Here is a 21,579-nt window from a genome sequence, read left to right as displayed (position 1 = left end):
ATGCATGCATGCATTTTCGGGGTACCTTAGCCTGGTGTTGGTTCACGCCCCAGGCAAGCTGCGATACTGAGTCGCTTGGGACATAAAGTAAAATTAAAGTAGCACGCTGACACTCCGGACTTGTTGCCCTACACGGCATCGCCAGTGCGTGCCCTATGGTACAGTGCATATGCTGTCATCGTGAAGAGGAACAAACATGCTGCAGCCAATGGTAGTGCGTTGAAGTCCCCGAGGCAACAGATTCCACCGCCGAGAGAGCCAGCTCTTCGCTGCCGGCCTCGACACCACTTCAACGTAGGTCGGGCCGGGGCAGGAGCAGCATGCCTGAGAGACGGCCAGCCTAGCCAACACGATCGCGGTGCACATGGTTTGGTAGCTTTGTGCGCCTGCGAGCGTGAAATGCAAGTGTCCATGCCATGTTCCGGTCCTTATATATGAGTGCCTGGAATACCTCTGGTTCCCTCCTCCCATTCTTTACCCATCTGGTCTTATTCAAGCTGCCATCTGCTCTCTTCATTATAAGATCCAACAAGCCAACTGCACTCGTCGAGTATGTACGCCGATGCCAGCCGTTGGGTGCGATTGCTGACCGGTATAGGGCTGTCTCTGTCTGGACTCACGAGTTCCTTCAAGTCTTACCCAAGCCGGATCAAATGGCAGACAGTGGCCGAGGCACGAGTGGTTATCACTCGTCCGGGGAGTACAGTGGCTTCGTCGAAGAAGCGGCCATCGCGATTCAGGGGAAAGCAGGCGACATGGCGAGTGTGCTGTCATCCGGCAGGAATGTTAAACAGGACAGGGAACGGAGAAAGACAGCAAGAGACCAGGCAGATAGAAAGAAAGAGGCAGAGAAGAGCATAGCAGCCGGAGGCGGCAAAACATAATTGATTGCACCGCACATGTAGTGGGCGTCAACAGTCGTTCTATTAACCGTCTTGTCGAGCGACTTGAGGGCTGCCCGTTTTGAACAAGAGACAACTGAGGAAAATCCGCCTCTTCCACTTCTGCATTTATGCGCATGATGCTTTGCCGAAGAACTGTCTGAGCTCTTTTTCGTACGTCTCTAAGTCCGCCCGCTTCTTCTCAACTATCTGAGCAGAGTCTTGAGACCAAAAACTAGATATGGTCGTCTCGACGTCCGAAGACAGATGCATCGAGAACCTGGGGCAGATGTGCTGTGCCACAACACAGAGCGAAGCATTCACAGACTCGATGCAGAACCAAAACCACACCCCATTCGAGTCCCACATTTCTTGCATGATCTTGGATAACGACAAGCCGTGCTCGGCTGAGGTGCTGCGTTCTTCTTGCTCCAAGATGTGTAGAAACTCTTGCCTGGCCTTGTCGAATTCGTCGAGGCGGTCACCCTCTATCTCATCGATACCACATCCAGTGATCCAATACGGCACAGCAAGCATCTCGGCAGGTAGGGCGCATATCCATTCAAGGTCGACGAGGCATGTGACGTTCCAATCTGCGTCGACGAATATGTTGCTGGCGTGTAGGTCGGTAGGCTGGAGCAAGAACGGCCCGTTCCGTTGGTCCCTCCGGATGAAGTGGTGCGAAAGCGCCCGGAGTATTACTTGGACTGCCATCTGGCCGTGACAGTCTGCATCGTCGAGAACCGCGTTTGGCTTTGCCAGGAAATAATCATCGTGCAGCGTGAGCATGTCTGCCACGAATGCTTCCGTGGAACGATAGGTTTGGGACTGTTGCATCGTTCTTAGGGCACCGTCATTCTCCAGTATTATCATTGAGCAGGTCAGGGGGCGGTTCCCTAAGACAACGGAGCCATCGGGATCAAATCGAAATGACCCTATCTGTAGATGAGGAACACGAGCCAAGGAGAGCATGATTCGAGCCATGCCGCGGAACAGCCTTTGTCTTCGGTCATCATCATTCTGCGCGCTGCCCCACGTGTTTGAGAGCATTTGGCCCACCTCCGGGCCGATGTGTTCGATGAACATGTATGCAGTCGGCAGACGGAGAGATGTTGGATTGGCCGTGTAAAGAGACAGGCGCGAGTATCCAAGGAGCTTGTAGAGATGACGTTGGAACCTGCGAGCGAGACGGACGTGGAAAGGCCGCTGTTCCACGTGCGTATACTAGACATTGAACCGGTTAATCGTGCATTCAGGGCGTCAGAGAGAACGACGGAGGGCTTACATGGCGGTCGTCGGAGAAGCCGAAGCCGTATAGGTGGGGAATCCGGATGTCTGAACAGTTCTCTTGCATCCAGGCATAGGTGGCCACCTCGCAGCTCAGCTTCTCATCGACGGTGCCGGGATACTGGGATTCGGCGAGCTTGTATGACATTGGACACCGCAGCATGACCTGCTTGGTGCAAGCGGCCGTCGTCACCTTGACGGGTATGCAGACATTGAACCTGCCCCGGATCCATTCGCACGGGGGTAGAGCAACGCATTCGTCCCGATGGCCAAGACGAAGATGGTGTTTGGCAAGCGCAGCAATCACGTCTCTCTGGTCCCAAAGACTCCGATATAGTGCCTTTGTGGCTGCGACGTGTGGCAGCTGATTGAGGATGTTGGCCTCTTTGTTGGCGGCTGACTCGTATGTGATGGGACCACGGTCAAGGAGCTCCAGCGTGGAGCACATGCTAGGCAGTCCAAGGTCTAGGCTTGCCTGGCTTGACTCTGCGAATGCACTTGCGGCTACTCTTCCGGTACAATGCGAAACACCAAGGTCAAGTCAGTTAATTGATGAGGAAACGGGATAACATCGGAACTTGTCTGCGCACTCAAAAGTTAGTGGTTGCGCTTCAATAGATGCATACCCGCTTAATACTTACAACGGGGTGCACTACGCTTTAGGCTTAACGTTTAACGTGAACCGTGTGCGAAGACACTTAAACTCTAGCCCCTATTTAATTATAAATAGGTAACTTGCCCTTTTCTAAAGCCGGCTTACTCGCTCTTTATATAGTAAATAGTTAGCTAATACTAAGGATTAAGAGAGATTAAAGACATAGTAAGATATAAAATAAGTATTAATTTAAGCTATAAAAATAAGAAAAAGATAATAGCTTAATATTACTTAAACCGTTATATATTCTCTCTTTACTTTAATAATAGGTATGAATTTCTTTAGTATTAATTATAGCTAACCTACCCTCTACTATATTAACTTCCTACCTTAGTTTAATAAAGTAAAAGCGCTAAACCCTTATAAGGGCCTCTTTAAGTATATTAATATAGTAATTACCTAGAAATATATAAGAAAGATTAAGCTTAATAACTTTCTTTTTTAGTAATATATCCTTAGTATAGTCTTACTAATATATCTCGTAAAGAGAGATATAAGAAGTATATATAAAATATATAAATATAAAAGTAAAAGTAAGAGGTCGAATAAGTAGGGCAGAGATATTTAATTCTTATAAGGGCAGTAATTATAGTAAGGGAGTAATTATTATATTACCTTTATTTTTCTTCTTTCTTTTATTTAACGCCCCTCTTTATACCTATCTAGTATCTTAATTAATAAAGTAGATCCTACTTAAAGAAGCTACTAATATCCTTTTAACTACTAAGCGTTTTACTAGTTTTTTCCCCTCTTTTCTAGCCGTTGCCGGTATATCTATCTTATCTCTTACTACCTTTATAGGAAGCTATCGCTACTCCTACTTCCCTTTATACCCCTACCCTTCTTTCTATACTTCTTTTTAGCTCCTTCTTTAAAACTTATTTTTTAGCTTCCTTAGTCTCTCTTACTAAGGGATATCTTTAAGAACTATAAAATTAAGCTATACTTTACTATATACCCCCTTAGCTATAGCCTGCCCTTATAATAAGGGTATAGCTAATATAGCTTTAGGCTAGTAAGCGTATAGAGGAGGTTTTAGTCTATACTTATCCCTTACTTAAGAAATCTAGGTTTTAGCCCTAGGCTCTTTTAAACCTACTTTAGGAAAAACGGGCCTAAGGAGGAAATTAAGTCTTATAAGAAAGGGGGGCTTCTCTAAGGATAAGTCCTTAAAAAGGGGGCCTTTAAGAAGAATAAGTATTAATTAAGCTAGGGGCCCTCCTTTAAGATAAGTCCTAATTCCTCCCTTTAGCTATAAACGTCTCTTTCCTCCTACGTACTATTAGCTCCTCTTATAAACTCTTAAGGCGGGTATAAGAGTCTTTAACTATTATAAGTTATAGGCTTAGGCTATAGCCTAAGCTATATAGTTATATATAAAGGGCCGGATCCTATATATATATATATAGGCTAGCCGCGTATAAGAGAGCTCTATATAGCTTATTAATATTATCCTATAAACGGCACCTATACGTATACTTCTACCTACTTCGTAATAGTATAAGCTATTAACTAATAGATCTAATAAATATCTCTCCGAAGAGGGCGCCTCCCCCTTAAGGAAGCACTCCGCCCCTCCCTAGATAGATAGGAAGTATTATAGCTATTATAGAAGCGATTAAAAGCGTAACGGCTAGCGAGAAAGATAAGGTTCTTACTATACTAAGGGAGCTATCTACGAGACTAGCTTTAACCCCTACGACCTCTATAACGCCGGTTATAGCGACGATACTATTAACGCGGAAGCTACTCCTTTAGCTAACTTAGGATAGTAAGCTAAAGTCCTTTTACTTCTTCCTTAGCTAGCTATAAATAAAGTTTATAACTAATAAGAAATAAGGCCTAAATAGCTATCGCGATATAGTATAGTATTCGCTCCTCTATATATTACTAGAGCTATAGATATAGCGGATCTTTAGATTCTAAGATAAGGGTGGCCCTAGGGGCAGACGCGACCTATAAGACTTCTTTTAATACCTTATATATATATTCGGTAACGTATAGGAGCGGGAGAAGGCGTAAGATAGGCTATAGACCTTTAAGTAAAGAGATAAATAAACCTTTAGCGAATTCCTTCCCGATTTTAAAGAGACGCTCTTATAGTATAAGAAGGTATAAGCAATAAGCGTAGAATCGGGTAATCGGTAACGTAAGCGGAAAGTTCGGTCGAAGGAGTATAGGGTAGGATTTCGTCCGAAATTTATAACGAGCATATAAGGGGCTAAATAATATATTAAAAGAATAGCGTTGTAAAAGATGCTTGTAAACTTACTTATTTAATCTACTACTCCTAGGGAAATCCTTTATCTTTTATAAACTATTGCTCGCCTACTAGTAGACTAATTAGTTAGCTTTCTAGCATATTCTATAGTGCTTAAAAAGCTCTATCTATAGTATATCTTCCTAACTTAGTAGGTGGTCTAATTATAGCGTGATAGTTAACGTAAGACTATAGGTTCTAGCATAAGTAGTAGATTTAACTAGAATGTTCTATGCCCTACCTATTCTCGTATCGCGGATATCTTCGGAACCGCTAGGCCAAAATAGGCAATAGGGTATCCGTTCTACTCGTTATTAACTTATGCATTTTATATATATTTTTGTTTATAAGGATAGGCTTATCCTAACCCGCGTTTCCTAGAGGAAGGTATAGATATTTAGTAGAGGTCTTTGTCTTTTAAGGGTTATTCCCTTAGACTATATTATAGAGCCTCTTTTTACTAGCTTATTCTATAAAGCCTCCCTATACCTATTATTTCTTTATAACAGTAAAATAGGAATATAAGGGTATATTCTTATATATAGGTAGTAGGGACTATAGTATAGGAAGATAGCGTAAAGCTTATATAGCTATATAATTCGATTACGCTAGCCTTATAAGAGCTACTTATCCTTATAATTATACCTACTAACTATAGCGAGTATATAAGCCGGTTAATAAAGGTAGCTTAGGGCTATAAGTAAACGCTATATTTTTAGAAGCTCCGTAAGCGCACGCTATATAGTAGCGATAGGATTACCGCCCTTCTATAAGATAAATAACTGGCTATTAATATAGATAGGGATACCTTAATATCGGCTACCTATATAGACTAGGCTAAACGCGGTAAGAAGACGCCGTCGACTACCCCCTATACCGCCCTATACTTTAAGTAGTAGGCGAAGTAAGTAATAAGTAAGGAAATTAAAAAGAGGAAGGCTAATAGCCGCTACCTACGTTATAGAGTATCTATATACTTTATATTAAAATACCCCTTCCTTTTAGCTAAGCGGCCTATAGCGGTTTAAGTAGTAAAGATAGAACCGCTCCTTACCTTAGACGATAAGGAGGACTCTGCCCCCTTAAGCCTAGAGGAAAAAGAGTAGCTCTAGAGTAAAGACGGGCTCTAGAGCTTTAATTACTAGTACTAGTAAAAGAGAAGGAGGAATTATCCGCTTATATAAAAGAGAAGCCTACTTTAATATAAGTTATAATTAATAACTCCTTACTTACTACCGCCCTTATAAATAAGGGCTATTAGTACTACGCTATAGTTAATAAGGCGCTTATATAAGAAATATAAGTACTAGTAGAAAAGATCGCCCTAAGGTAAGTAAAGAGCGCCTTAAGTATAATAAAAGGTATAGTAATTAAGGGTATTATATAGCTAGCTATAGAGGTCGATAGTTACTATAAGCTTATTATAACCTATATAATCTCTTAACTAGAGTTTCCCTTAATCCTTAGGAAACCTTAGTTATTATATATAGAGTTATACTTAGTTTTATACTAAAGGAAGCTATAGTTTAGGCTTATATAATAGTAGGTCCGCTATAATAATAGTTCTATAAGTATAAGACTAAGTATACGAGCTTTATACTTAATATAAGACGTCCTTACCTCTATCTTTATAGGAACTATATAATAAGTAAAATAGGGGTAAGGCTAGGCAGCGGCTAATATAGCGGTCTATATAGTTAGCTTAGTAGATATTAATAAGGCCCTTTATATAAAGAAGCTAAAGTTACCTTTTAAGCTATAGTAGTAGATATTAAAGCGCTTTTATAACCTCCTACCGCTATTTAAGTCCTAGGAAGTAGATAAGCTTAACCTATATAAGCTAAGGGTAGACTATAAGATTATACTCCGTACTAATAAAAAAGGATAGGAACTACCTATACTGTTTAGACCGCTATATAGTATATTATACGTAGAGCTATTAGTACTAAAGAAGATACTAAGGGACCTCTTAAATAAGGGTTTTATTTAAGTAAGTAGCTTTAAAGTAAGAGCGCTAGTCTAATTTATATATAAACTAAGGGGTAGGATATAGTTTTATTATAATTATAGGGCTTTAAACGTAATTATAAGGCTAGACCGCTACCCTTTACCCTTAATCTTAGATACGCTCTATAATATTTTAAAGGTAAAGTAGTTTATAAAGCTAGATATAAAATAAGCGTTCTATAAGGTATAGATCTTAGAAGGTAACGAGTAAAAGATAGCGATTTATATCCGCTATAGCTTATTTAAGTAGCTTATAATGCCCCCTAGCCTCTTAGGAGCGCTTACTACCTTCTAGTATTATATTAATAATATACTTTAAGACGTCCTTAATTAGTTCGCCTTTATATATATAGATAATATCCTTATTTATATAAGCGGCTCTTATAATAATTATATATAGAAAGTATAAAAGGTCCTAGAGCGCCTTTAACTTTATAGGCTCTACCTTAACCTAGATAAGTATAAATTTAAAGTTAAGAGGGTTAAGTACCTAGGCTTTATTATCTATATAGGCGTAGGTATATAGGCGGACCCTATAAAGATCTAAGCGATCTAAGACTAAGCGGCCCTAACTATATAAATAAGTATATAGAGCTTCCTTAAGTTCGCGAACTATTATAGGATATTTATTAAGGGCTTCTCTTATATTATAAGTCCCTTAAATAAAATTACTAGGAAACGGACCGCCTTTTATTAAGGGCCTATATAAGAAGGAGCATTCTATACGCTTAAGGACTTATTCTTATAAGCCTTAGTACTACTTTAGTAGGACTTTAATTAGTTTATATTAGTTAAAGCGGACTATAGCGGCTAGGCACTTAAAGGAACGCTCTCTTAAAAGTTAAATAAGTAAAAGTAACTAATAGCGTTCTACTCTTATAAGCTAACCCTAGTAAAGCGGAATTATACTATTTATAATAAAGAGATACTAGCGATTATTAGCTACCTTAAGTAATAGTAAGCGGAGCTCTAGAGCTATAAGAGCTTTAAGGTTCTTATAAACTATAGGAACCTTAAGTACTTTATAACCCGCTAGTACCTCTTAGAGTAGTAAGCCTACTAAGTAGAGTATTTCTTATACTTTAACTTCTCGATTAAGTACTAGCTAGGGCGGGACTTTATAGTCTTAGATATACTTTCTTAAAGGGATTAAGACCGGCCGATAGGAGCGGATATTAAGGCCTAGGATCTATAGCTTATCCTATAAGAAGCGCTATAGACTTATATAGGAGCTTCCTTAGTAAAGGAAGGCGCGGCGCTAATAAATAAGCCTTCCCCTATACCTTTACCTCGGCCTAGTAAGGAGGGATAGACTAGCCTAAGGGCGCGTATAGCGCGGGTATTTTAAGATAAGGTCCTTTAGCGCTTATTATAAGAATATACCCTTAAATTCCTATTTTACTATTATAAAGAAATAATAGGTATAGGGAGGCTTTATAGAATAAGCTAGTAAAAAGAGGCTCTATAATATAGTCTAAGGGAATAACCCTTAAAAGACAAAGACCTCTACTAAATATCTATACCTTCCTCTAGGAAAAGCGGGTTAGGATAAGCCTATCCTTATAAATAAGAATATATATAAAATACATAAGTTAATTATAAGTAGAACGGATACCCTATTGCCTATTTTAGCCTAGCGGTTCTAAAGATATCCGCGATACGAGAATAGGTAGGGCATAGAACATTCTAGTTAAATCTACTACTTATACTAGAACCTATAGTCTTACGTTACCTATCACGCTATAATTAGACCACCTACTAAGTTAGGAAGATATACTATAGATAGAGCTTTTTAAGCACTATAGAATATACTAGAAAGCTAACTAATTAGTCTACTAGTAGGCGAGCAATAGTCTATAAAAGACGAAGGATTTCCCTAGGAGTAGTAGATAAAAGAAGTAAGTTTATATATATCTTTTATAACGCTATTCTTTTAATATATTATTTAGCCCCTTATATGCTCGTTATAAATTCCGGATAAAATCGTACCCTATACGCCTTCGACCGAACTTTCTGCTTACGTTATCGATTATCCGATTCGGCGCTTATTGCTTATACCTTCCTATACTTATAGGATAGGATATTATCTTTAGACTATACTTATAAGAGCGTATACTACGCCGTTAAGTCTAGCGCTAAATGCCTTAATTTAAAGCTAAAGCTAAAGGTATAAGTAGCTAACTATTATATTAACCTATAGAAGCACCTATATTAGCGGGGGAGACTATAAGTACTAAGCGCGCTATATACTATAAAAGCTAAGGAGAAAGATAGACCGCTAAAGCTAAATAAATAAAACGAGCTTTAAGGGAAGCTAGTCTAGCTCGTTTATAGCTCTAGTATTATAAGCTACCTAGGTAGGTAGGGTATAGTAGTAGGCCTTATAAGGGATTTCTACTAGCCTTTCTTATAGTACTATATTCGCTGCTTTCTTTATAACTACGATATCTATAGCTATACTAAGATTTAAAGGGTATAGCTTAAGGGGCTACTTAAGTAGCTTTTAGTACCTAACTAGTTCTATATATATATATAGATAGACTTTATAACGGACCTCTTACTTATAAAGGGCGGTAACCGCTATATATAGGTAATTAAGGACCGACTTAGTAAGTCTATAATATTAAAGCTAATACTATCTATAGATATAGAGTCTTATATAAAGCGCTTCTTATAGTACTAGGCCCGCTTATATAGCTAGCTAGCTTTTATTATAAGCGATAAGGGATTAAATTAAACTAGCTACTTTTAATAGTACTTATACTAGCTACTTTAGATTATATAGCTACTTAGTATAGTATATTACTTATAAACTAATAAAGGGCTTAAGAGGGTTAACTAAGAGGCGTAGGCTTACTTATAAGCTATTATAGCTTATAACTAAGTAAACTAAGACCGGTAGCTCCCTATAGCCTAACTTATATCTAAAGGTATATAAGCAAAAGCGGAATTTTAGGAAATTAAGGAATTACGTAAGACTACGTAATAGAGGGGAAGAAGGAGTATAAGGTAGGATTTTCAACGGAATTTATTAGTAGTGTATTAGTATATAAAAGAGGTGTTAAAGTTAATAATACTCTATCTATCTACTAGCGGACATGCTGTCTTATATAGACAATTGTAGCTAAACGGAAGAACCTTTCGGGACCAGATTTAGGCTGCTATATAGCCCTAAGACTAGGGAATTCCGTGATATCTCGAGTGAATCTAGAAGTGTCTTAGTTCTACTAATATTCGTGTTTAGAGGAGGTTAGTCGTGCTAGTGTTCTTAAGAGGTCTTAGCTAGCATTCTAAGCTAGCTCTGTTCCTTCGATTCCCGATTATACGATAACCGGCAACCCGTTTAATGCATAATAACATGCAAAATAACGAGCGATTCTTGCTCTATAGTATAAGATTTTATCTATAATTAATATACTACTTATTAGCTTATATAATCGGGAGAGTATATTATAGCTACTTTATTTATAGTAGGAACACCGTTCCTTATATTATATTAAAAAGTAAACTATATACCTTTATTAAGATAGCCCCTTTCTTTATAATATATAGCTTTAAACTACCTTTACTAGTTCCCTTTACTATAAGTATAGTAGCGGAGTAGTATAGTAATTTATTACTAAAGGGCTATGCCTTTATATTTATATAAAAGCTATAAGAGACTATAGATTATTACTAATCCGCGATAGCCGCTATAGTATAAGATTAAGAGCGGTACGCTAATAAGACTAAGGCCTTAGTAGATAGGTTTATAGTAAGAGATAAAGTATAGCTAGACCTCTATAACTATAGGTCGGTATAGCTAAAGAAGAAGCTTAACTAGCTATACGTAAAGTTTATAGTATAAAGGGTAATTAGCCTATAGGTTATAAAGCTCGATAGTCTCTTAATAGGGGTTTATAATAAGATTAACGTAGACCTTCTTTATAGAGCCTCCTTTAACCTACTACTTAAATAAGAAATAGTAAACGCTTAACCGCCTATAATTAAGATAGAGAGAGAAGATAAGTTTAAGGTTAAAAAGATATAGGCCGCGCGCTAGAAAAAGGTTAGTAAGGGGAAACGCTAAGAGGTCCTCGTTAAGTAGCGCGGGTATCTTAACCTTATATAGGAACCTATATATAAGTTTATAGGAACTATAGCCCTTAATAAGTTTAAAGCCTTATTTAAAATAATAGATAAGAATAATAAACTAATAAACTATTAATAATAGCTTAGGCTAAGACTATAAAGTAAGTAAAGTAAAGTAAGTAGTTATAATAATATAAGTATAATAATATAAGTAGAGATAAAAATAGCGTTTATTTTAAGGCGGAGCCCTTAAACTACCTAAACTTACTCTTTATCTTTATTATCGTTCTTATCCTTATCCTTATCGTTCTCCTTTACCTTATTAGTAGCGGCGGCGCTCTTTAAGGCGCTTAAGCGGCCTTTTAAGCCTATAAGCTAGTCGGCGGTAGCGGCGGCTCTAAGGACTCTAAGGGCGGGGGGGGCCTAGCTAGTAATAGTAGTAGAGGCGGCAGCGGTTACGGCTAAGGGGACCGCTAATAAGGTAATAAAGGTAGTATCTTTAGTACTAAGAGAGTTAATAGCGGAAGTAAAAGAGTTAAAGGAGAGGAACTTACTTAAGGATAAGGCCCTAGCGCTTAAGGGCGCGGAGATTATAGTAAGCGGCGGCGGCGGCGGTAAAGCGCTTCTTAGTAGCCCCCTATACCTACCTATACGCGCTAGCCTTTTAAGCTAACGCCGTAGTAAGTAAGACAGGAAGCGCCGCCTTATAAGCGCGGCTAGCACGCGTATACTAGTAATAACTACCGCTATAGCGGCGCTTAACTTAGTTAGCGTAGGGGAGCTCCTATAACGCGTACTATATATAAGGGGCCGCGTAGGCGGCTCTGGCTTATACTTAGCGTTTATACTTTAAGAAGTTAGCGGAAAATAGCTACTATGCTCGCTAGGTAGCGGACTTATATAGGTAGTAGAGGCGGAGGCGGGGGTAGAGGGGCCGGGCGTTATAGCTAGCGGCGGGGATAGCGTTATTACCTTGAAGGGTAACGTAAGGGCGGCTAGTATAGTAGAGGTAGAGGCGGCGGCGGTAAGCGCGGTCGCGGGGGCGCGGGTAGGAGTAGCGGTAGCGGTAGAGCCGTCGTTAACTATACTTAGTACGGCGTCGATAAAAAACTTTATATACTCTAAGAAGGAGGAAGTAAGGGAGGGGGAGGTAAATATATCTATCGCGGAAGTTAGTATTATAGATTATAGCCTCCTACTTTATAAAGTAAAGAACTTACTAATTAAAGTTATTATTATTAGGGCTATTATTACTACTATAGCTATTATAATAAGTATATATTAATAAAGTAGCTTATATAGCTAAGAATAAACTAATACCTTAAGTAAAGTAAAACTTATTTATTACTATTACTACTATAGTTAAAGAAAAAGGAGAAGGAAAAAAAGAAGGAAGGGGGGGGTACCGCTTTATATACCCTTAAGTAAAAGAGGCTACCTAAGGCTAAGGGAATAGGTAACCTAAGGCTTATATAGGTCTAGGCCGGCCGCTAGCTACCTAGGAGCGTATATAATAAGTTATACTATTATTTAAACGGCTAGCTAGCTAATAAGTATAGAGCTTAGTTCTAGCTACCTAAGCTAATAAGCGTAGGGATAATAGGGCTAGTAGGGCTAGTATAATTAATAGGAAGGTAAAGGGTAGAGCTAGTTATATAGGCCTAATAGTATAAAAGCTATTAATTAAGTAATACCGCGCTACGCTTAAGGGAGGGTATTATATAAAAGTCTTTAACTATTATAAGTTATAGGCTTAAGTTATAGCCTAAGCTATATAGTTATATATAAAGGGCCGGATCCTATATATATATATATAGGCTAGCCGCGTATAAGAGAGCTCTATATAACTTATTAATATTATCCTATTAATAGTACTTATATATATACCTTTACTTACTTTATAATAGTAGGCTTTTAAAGATACCTTCTCTTAAATATCTTCTAGCTTAATTTACTATAAAAAGATAGCTAGCTTTTACTTTAGTAAGGGCTTTATAAGACCGTTAGCTTTTATTAATACTACTAAAACCTAATAGATAGAAATAAGTCCTTTTTAAACCTCTTAGCGTAAATAATACTAATAGATATTAATATACTATAGCTAAGTTAATAGCTTTATATTTTCGATTAGAATTTATATAGTTTATATATTATTATATTTTATAGCTAATAAGGTTAGAATTTATAGTTATAAGGATATAAGTAGCTAGCTAAGGAAAATCGATTCTTTTAATACTTTTAAAATAGCTAGTAGCTCTACCTTAATACTAAAGGTTATAATAGTAGCTTACTTTAAAGCTCTTTAAGTAATATTTCCTTTAAAAAGGGATAAAATATACCTTTATAAGCTCTTTTTATTTAAGGAATTATCTATAAAAGATAAATCGTATAAATAAAAGAAGATTTTAGTAGCTAATTTCCTTCCTTACCCTTTTAAGCGTAGACTATATAATCTTATTAAATAAAGATAAGGGATTACTTAGTCTACTACTTCTTAGTACCTAGGGTTAGGATTTTAGTTATACTTAGCTAGCTAAGAGACTATAAAAGAGATATCCGGTTTAATAGAAATAGCTAAAAAAAGTAAGGAGCTTACCTTTTATTAATATTAATGTTTTTCTTACTCCTTAGCTTAAAAGGACGGATTAAGTAAAAGCTCTTTATTTAATATAAGTATATAAGGAAGCTTCTTATTAAGGGAATTAAGGAGGATTTTATAAGTAACCTTATCGATATAAGCGTCTTAGGTAAGCTAGATAGTTTATTAGGACTTATTTTAAAGGATTTATATTCCTAGGAACTACTTTAGCTCCCTTAGCTTAATTATCTTATACTTTTATTATAGGCCTTATATAGCCTCCTTAGCTATTACTTCTTCCTATTTTAGGTAGGCCTAGATAATATTATTAATATAAAAAAAGACTATAATTTTACCTTTTTATATTATATATAGTTTTTAAGGGACTTTCTTAATACCTAAGGCTTTAATAGAACCTATTAAATACTATTACCAAAGAAGGGGTGATTTTTATAGTCTTTATATAGCTTTCCTAAGCTATAGAACCTTTCTTAGTTATTAAAAACTAAGAGGAAGTTATATATAAATAACTTCTTTTTCCTTAAGTAAGTAGTTAATAAAGGTATTAACTATATCTATTTAATTAAGTTCGAGGTCGAATTCTACTACTATAGCTATAAGGGTCTAAAAAGATATCCCTACTATAGTAGTTACCTTAATAGGTAGATTCCCTTTTTCCTATTAATTCCTATAGATAACTAGCTAAGCTTTAAACTTTTAAAGGAAGCTATATTTATTAGTCTTATAGATAAAGACCTACTTAAAGCTAAGGACTTATTTTCCTCTTACCTTTTTTTTAAGGACTTTTTTAAAAGGCCCTATTTCTTTATATAAAGCTAGGTAGTCTTTCTAAGCCTAGAAAAACTAGTCTTTAAAGGGGTGTTTTTCTAGCTACTTTTAGTTTACTAGTAGGTCTAGGAGGTTTCTTTTATATACCTTCCTTACTAATAGCTATAACTTAAAGAGCCGGCCTACTATAAATACTTTATAGGAACTATCTTTTATAAGTATTAAATAAAAGTCGGAAAAACAATTAAAATAAAAGAGAGGTTAGTCTTCTTTAGTAACTATATCGGGCCCTATACCTTCCTTTACTTCTTATAGTAAGGATAAAAAGGTAGCTAGGTAATCCTTTAAAAAATATACCTTTCTTACCCCTTTAAAGGTTAAGATAAAAAGACTAACTAAAAAAGCTACTTTTAGATCTTCTTTTTATATAAAGGGAGGCGTAGGGAGGTAGGCGCATTCTAGCTCTATTACTTTCTTATAGTCTCCTTCTTTATCTAGATTATTTAATCTAATAGCTTCCTCTTTTTTTTTTCTTTAAAGTTAGCGTTATCCTTAACTACTTTAACGTTAGTTTCTACTTCTATTTCCTTATTTAGGACCTCTTCTTAAGACTATTAAGAAGGGGGGATTTAGATCTTTTAAATTAGCTAACGTTATAAGAGTAAGAGGGGCTATTAATTCCTCTTTCTATTAAAAAAGCTAGATTCGTTAAAAATTATATCCTTAGTTAAAATAACCTTCTATAAAAAAGGAATCTAGATTTAAAAGATATTTATAGAATTATAGCTAATAAGGTAACTAATAAAAGCTCTAGGATTAAGCTTTCTTTTCTTCTTTATTTTTAGCTATATATCGGTAGTTATAGCGTATACTTTATAGCTATAGGTATAATAGTAAGCTAGTAAGGCCCTCTTTTTTATAAAGAGCTTAAGGGGTAAATTTTAGTCTATTTCTTAGTTTAGTTTCCTAAGGTCCTTAAGGTCCTTAAGGGTCTAGTTCTAAAAGTAATAGGCGGTCTTAATAACTTCCTTTTAAAGGTTATAGGAAAGCCTTATAGTAAGTTTTATTATATAGGCCTATAATATTATAGTACCCCTTAATCTTTCTACCCCTTTATTTTAAGCCTAGGTATTTAGTACTAATAGGAGGGGTAAAATACCCCTTTTTTAAAGCTAATTTAAGATATCCTTTATAAATAGCTCTTTATTAGACTATAATATCTTTACTATATAGCTAAAGTAGGATTTTATTTAGTTAATAAAGTCTTAAAGGGTAAACTAGTTATACTTACTTAAGTAGGTCTATAAGAAATAAAGGAAAACTATCCCTAAAAAAGTATCTATAGAAAATATTACCTTAATAAAGCTTTCTTAATCCCTAAAAACGTTAGTTTAGTTAACCTAAATTTCCTTATATAGCTAGTCTAGCTATAAAGGGGTTCGTTTAGAAATTCGTCTCTTAGTCTTTCCTTAGCTATAGTATTTATATTTAATAGTCTTTAAGCCTTTTATTTATATGCTTTATTATTAGCCTAGCTTATATAAAGCTAGGGGGCCTAGGTAACTAAGTTATATATACTAAAAATAACCGTCTCCTTAAGCTATTAAAAGAGGGTCCTTAGAACCTACCCTTTTAATAGGGAAAGCTAACTTCTTAAGAGATTCCCTCTTAAGGATAGGTTATAATTTAAGAATAAATTAACCGAATTTCTTCTTAATAAGTCTAATAGTTTAATTCCTTTAAACTAGCCTTATAGGCTTAAACGTTATATCTTAGAAGATTCCTTCTTGTTAAAAATAGTAAAAGGAAATTAAGCTTATTAAAATTAAGGGTAAAAAGCTACCCTTTTTAGTTAAAGAATTTATATAGACCTATTAAGTAATTTTATTATAAAATTTACTCTTTTATATCCCTCTATCTATATAGTTAATTCCCTAGTAATAAGGTATTCCCTTTATACCTTCTTAAAAGACTAGAATTATAAGAGTATATTATAGATATTAAGGGAAGTACTAAAGTTAAGGATAGCTAATATTTATAAAGGATAATAAGAGGGTCTTAATAGGTAGTCTTACTAGTCTATAAGGAAGATAAATACTAGATTTACTATACTAATAATTTTTCCTTAAATATATAGCTTAAATAAGGGTAGCGGCGTTAGTTATTATTTCTTAGTAACCTAAATCTCGTCTATCTTCTTTTATAATAAGGGGTCCTCTTTAAGAGACTATTATATTATTTCTTATAGCCTCTTTAAAAGGTTAAATCCTTTAGGTCGGTTTTCCTTAAAAACCTATTAATATTATAATAATCGATAGCTAAGGGATTTATAGGCTAGGTAGCTATTTTATTTAGTCTTTTATCTCTTTAAGGAATCCTTATCTTAGTCTAAAAGGTTTACTTAAAAACCCCCTTTTTTACCTCTTATTACTAATTTTAATAAAGAGGTTTAATTTTAATTAGTTCCTTAAATTTTTAACTAATAGACTAAAAGGTCTATTAAAGGACTAGTTAGGCCGGTCTAATTAATAGGACCGGGGCTAGGCCTAGAGTAAGAAGCGGAGCTAGGGCTAGGACTAAGGCAGCCGTTAAAGATAGTATTAAGGCTTTTAAGGGAGAAGGAGCTAAAAGGGCGGCAGCTATAATAGTAGTAGCGGGGGCTATAGTAACTTAAGCTATAGATCGAACCGTCTAAGTTAAGCGCTAGCTATAAAGGAATAAAACTACTTACTACTATACTTTAATAGCTTCTTTATTTAGTTCCTAGCTAGCTTCTTAAAAGATAGTTAAGTAACTATTACTAATAGGCTTTATTAATAAAGATATATCCTATAGCTATTAGCTAGAAAGAGCTTTTATTAAGAAGTATTAGTTAGCTTCTTTAAGGATTTCTTTATATATAGCTAGCTACTAAGAAGCTAGTAGGTTCTTAGTAGAAAAGGCTTTTTAATAGGCTATATAGGTCTTCTTAATATAGTTAGTTATATAGCCCTTTAAGGGAGCTATTAAAGCCTCGAGCTTTAAAGGCTACTACCTAAGGGTCTCTTCCTCTTAAAGAGAGATTAGCTTTTCTTAAGTAGAGGCTTAAGAGTATAGTAAAAGAAATAGGGGCATAGAAAGGTAAATTTAGTAATATATATCTTAGTCTATCTATTAAGATAAGGGAGGGGCTTAAATAGGTATAGTAACTATATATAGCTAGCTAAAAAAGGGCATTAGGATATTCCTATACCTAAGTTAGGCCTATATAATATCCTTAGGCTAGGGGAGTTATATTAATTAAGTAGGCTTCCTTATATATAACTATTAAGTCTACTAAGTATAACTATAGCTTCTTATACCTACTCTCCTTAATATACCCCCTTACTACCCTAGCTTCTAGATAGTAGGGCAATAGGTAGAGGAGGGTTCGGTCTAATAAATATAAGGCTATTCTAATATTAAATTCGGCTACTTTACTATTTATTTAAGGAGGTTATCTAAAAATAAGGGAGGCTCCTAATTATATCCTATAAAAAGGGAAGGTAAATATAGTAAAAGGCAAAAGCCGGGACCTAAGAGGATAGGATATAAGGAGAACCCTCCTCTATATATCCTATCTCCTTAGGCCCCTAAGTTCGTTAACCGCGCCTCCCTTAAGGCGTAGTTATATAACCTACTCTTCCGCCTTAAGGGGAGTCGAACTTACGATTAATAGGGTTATATAACCTACTCTTACCGTTTAACTAATAGTTATAAGTTATATTTATAACCTTCTTTATAAGGAAGGGCATAGCGGGGCATCCCTTTAAGTAGCCTAGGTACTATAGTACCTTTGCCGGCGACGTTATTATTTAGGATAAAAGTAATCCTAATAGTAGGCTTTCTAATAATATATTCCTTATATTAATTAGTCTTAATTTAGTAAAGCTATCGCGATTATCGTAAGTTTAAGCGCTATAGTATTATACTAATTAAGGGGTAGTTTAGTAATAGCTTTACTTCTTAGTAGTAAATAGGGCTAACTTCTACCCCCTAGATCTTTATAGTTTCTTAACTAAATTAAGATCTAACTACGCTATTAGAATCCCTTAATCTTAGTATATATAGTAGTACTCTTATTATCGGGATCTAGCGATTATCGAGTTCGCTATAGTAGGGAAACATCACGCCTTAATATAGTAGTTAGGTATATTATCTCTTAATATATTTTCCGGCTATATTACTAGTCTTAGTTACTTAATAAAGCTTTAATACTTCTAGTATATAAGCGCCTTCGTTATACTATTAACTAGGATATCTACTAATGCGATCTAGCTAACTTATATCCGATCTTACTATACCTCTTAACGAAGCTAGTATCTATAAACGTTAACGTACTTAAGGTTCGTCTTAAGCTTTGCGCTTAATTTAGTTAAAAGCCTAATAGTTTAAAGGTTATTATACTAGAGCTCTATAGTCCCTTTAATACTAATACTTAGCTCCTTAATTAGTCGGCTAAATACTACCTATTCCTTAGCTATCTATAAGAGTACTAATAATTTAGCTTCTATAAAGGACGTTATTATAGTAGCTTACTTAGTAGCTTTCTAGTTAATTAGTCTACTAAGGAGTAGGAATATATATCCTTATAAGGACTTCCTAGTCTCTAGGTTATTAGCGTATAAGGAGTCGGATATATATATTAGCCGCCTTATTAGGTTTATCGCCGTAAAGTAAATATAGCGGTTTCTTATATAATAGAGGTAAGCTAGGCACTTATATACTTTATACTTATAGTACGGCCCGGGGTTATAATTATATTAAGCTAGCTTTCCGGCTATAAATACAATATCTAGCCTTATATAAATTACTAGATAAATAAGCGACCTAATTAAAGAGATATATTTATATATCTCTTCCTTTAAGGCCTACCTTTCGTAGGGGACGAGCTCTTTTATTATTAGCGGGATCTTAGGCTTACGAAGGATATTATTATTAAGGATATAATATTTCTTCGCGGTCTTAAAGATATAGTAAGCTTACGAGAGCTATATCTTTTTAAGATCCCTATCCTTAATAATCTTAATACTAAGGAACTAGCGTAGCTCTCCTATATACGTAACGGTATATTTCTTTATAATAGTCTTATATAGCTCTTCTTAATCTTATTTTTGCCTTTTCGGATATATTATAATAATATTATCTACGAAGATAAAGATAATAACGCCCTTATAAACTAGTATATAGGCGTCTTTTACTAGCTACTAGGCTCCTAGTTTAGTAAAGAAACTAGATATCTCTTTAAACTATAGCTTTAAAGAGATATAGAGCCCGTATAGTACTTTTAATAGCTTTAGGTATAGCCTAGGCATTAAGAATCCCGGTAGAGGCTAGCAATAGACTTCTTAGCGTAGTATTATATATAGAAATACTATTTTTACGTCGTATTATTCCTTCTTAAAGTTATCGAGGTAGTAGAAGGCTATTAGTAGTTAAAATATTTATACTTATAGCGTAGCTATATATATATCCTTATTACCTTTAGGTTATAGGTCTCTACGAACTATAATACGTACTTTAAAGCGTATAATATACCCCTATTTATCGGTCTTATATATAAAGACCTAACGTAAGGGGATTAGGAAGTAACCTTTCTATTTAATAATAGCTTTTAAGATAGTCTTCTATATGCCCCTTACTAGGTTTTCCTTTATTTCGCGGTCTATAGCTTCCTTTTACTTATATATAAATTCTAAAGCTATTACCGCGTTAAAAGAGGTAGGGGGAGGCGGTATATCTTTAACGTAAAGCTTATACTTACTTGCCTTTATAATAATATTATTAATAAGGGATTTCTTAGGCCTATAAGCCCGTTTTCCTTTAATAACGTTACTTAGGTTAATGCCTTATAACGTATCCTTTCGTCTACGTTATTCTTATATTTATAATATCCTTAAGCCGGCCCTACTAATCGCTAGGTTAAGGGTATAGGGTTCGGACTAAGGGTTATCTTCTTAAACCTATACTATAATCGTTCCTTTACCCCCTAGGTTAAGAGGTATATTATTACGTTCGTCTTAAGGAGACGAGTTAATTAATATAGGTATTATATCTTTAAGCTATCTCCCTAACGAGATATAAGAGGGGTTACTAGCTATAGTGTCTATTATAGGCGTAGGAGGTATAGAGCTTAGTAACTTCGTATTAAATATAGTATTAGGTAGAAGGGGTAATATTAAAATCTCTATCCCTAGGCTTACTATTTCTAGAGGGGAAAGATATATATATCTATATAATCCCTATAAGGGCGTCTTTAATCCCTAATCTTCCGGAGTATATAAGGGTAATAGGTCCTATAGGAGGGTAATTACTTCTTCCGGTATCTAACCGTTATCCGTATTATTATTAGATAAACTTAGTACCTTAAAGGTTTTAGGTTCCCCGCTATCTATAATATCGGTTACGGCTATATCTCTAAAGATATCGTAGCTATATATTTAGACTAGCTAAGCTTACTCTTCTCTTTTTATATTATAGCTTATAGACTCGTTAAACTATATATTAGCTAATACTATTAGTTTATTCTATCTAATTAACGGTATCTATATAACGTATTATTAAGTAGACCTATAGCCTACTAGGTAGCTAATATAAGCTCTCTACTTAAGAGGTAATTACGTTTTATATAACTTAATATATTCTAATACTATAATTATTATTAGGAACGCTATATAGCTAAAGACCCTTAAATATATAATATCTAGTTTAATATCTTTAATATAGTAATATAGTAGATTATTTTCTTTTATCTAGGTCTACTAACGCTCGTATAGGCTCTGCTAGCTATAATTATATAATTTAAAGGGTGTTATATTAAGTAGGTATACCGCTATACGGTATATCTCTAGCTATAGCTCTTTTAGAAGCTTTAAGTTAAGCTTTATAACCGTTACTTTTTCCTTTACTATTACCCTTAATCTCTCTACGTAACCGTTTTACGTAAGTATTAAAGGGGCTAACTATATAACTTATATCCCTTTATTAGTTATATAATCTATTTATTCTATTATTAAAAGAGCCCTTTCCCTAT

The 21,579-nt window shown here is 35.2% G+C and overlaps 1 protein-coding gene across 1 annotated transcript; it reads right to left on the bottom strand.

Annotated features, from left to right (window-relative positions):
- Positions 1-1,010: 1,010 nt before the first annotated feature.
- On the bottom strand, positions 1,011-2,616 carry HRG_04755 (Aminoglycoside phosphotransferase; the record flags this gene model as incomplete). Its single annotated transcript, XM_044863226.1, has 2 exons — positions 1,011-2,105; positions 2,167-2,616. The coding sequence occupies 2 exons, from the start codon at positions 2,614-2,616 to the stop codon at positions 1,011-1,013; spliced, it is 1,545 nt and encodes a 514-aa protein (XP_044721840.1).
- Positions 2,617-21,579: the final 18,963 nt, after the last annotated feature.

Source organism: Hirsutella rhossiliensis, assembly GCF_020360975.1.
Source record: "Hirsutella rhossiliensis strain HR02 chromosome Unknown scaffold00004, whole genome shotgun sequence".
Classification (NCBI taxonomy): domain Eukaryota; kingdom Fungi; phylum Ascomycota; class Sordariomycetes; order Hypocreales; family Ophiocordycipitaceae; genus Hirsutella; species Hirsutella rhossiliensis.
The sequence above is the reverse complement of the archived record's forward strand: the minus strand, read 5'-3'. Positions and strand labels throughout refer to the sequence as shown.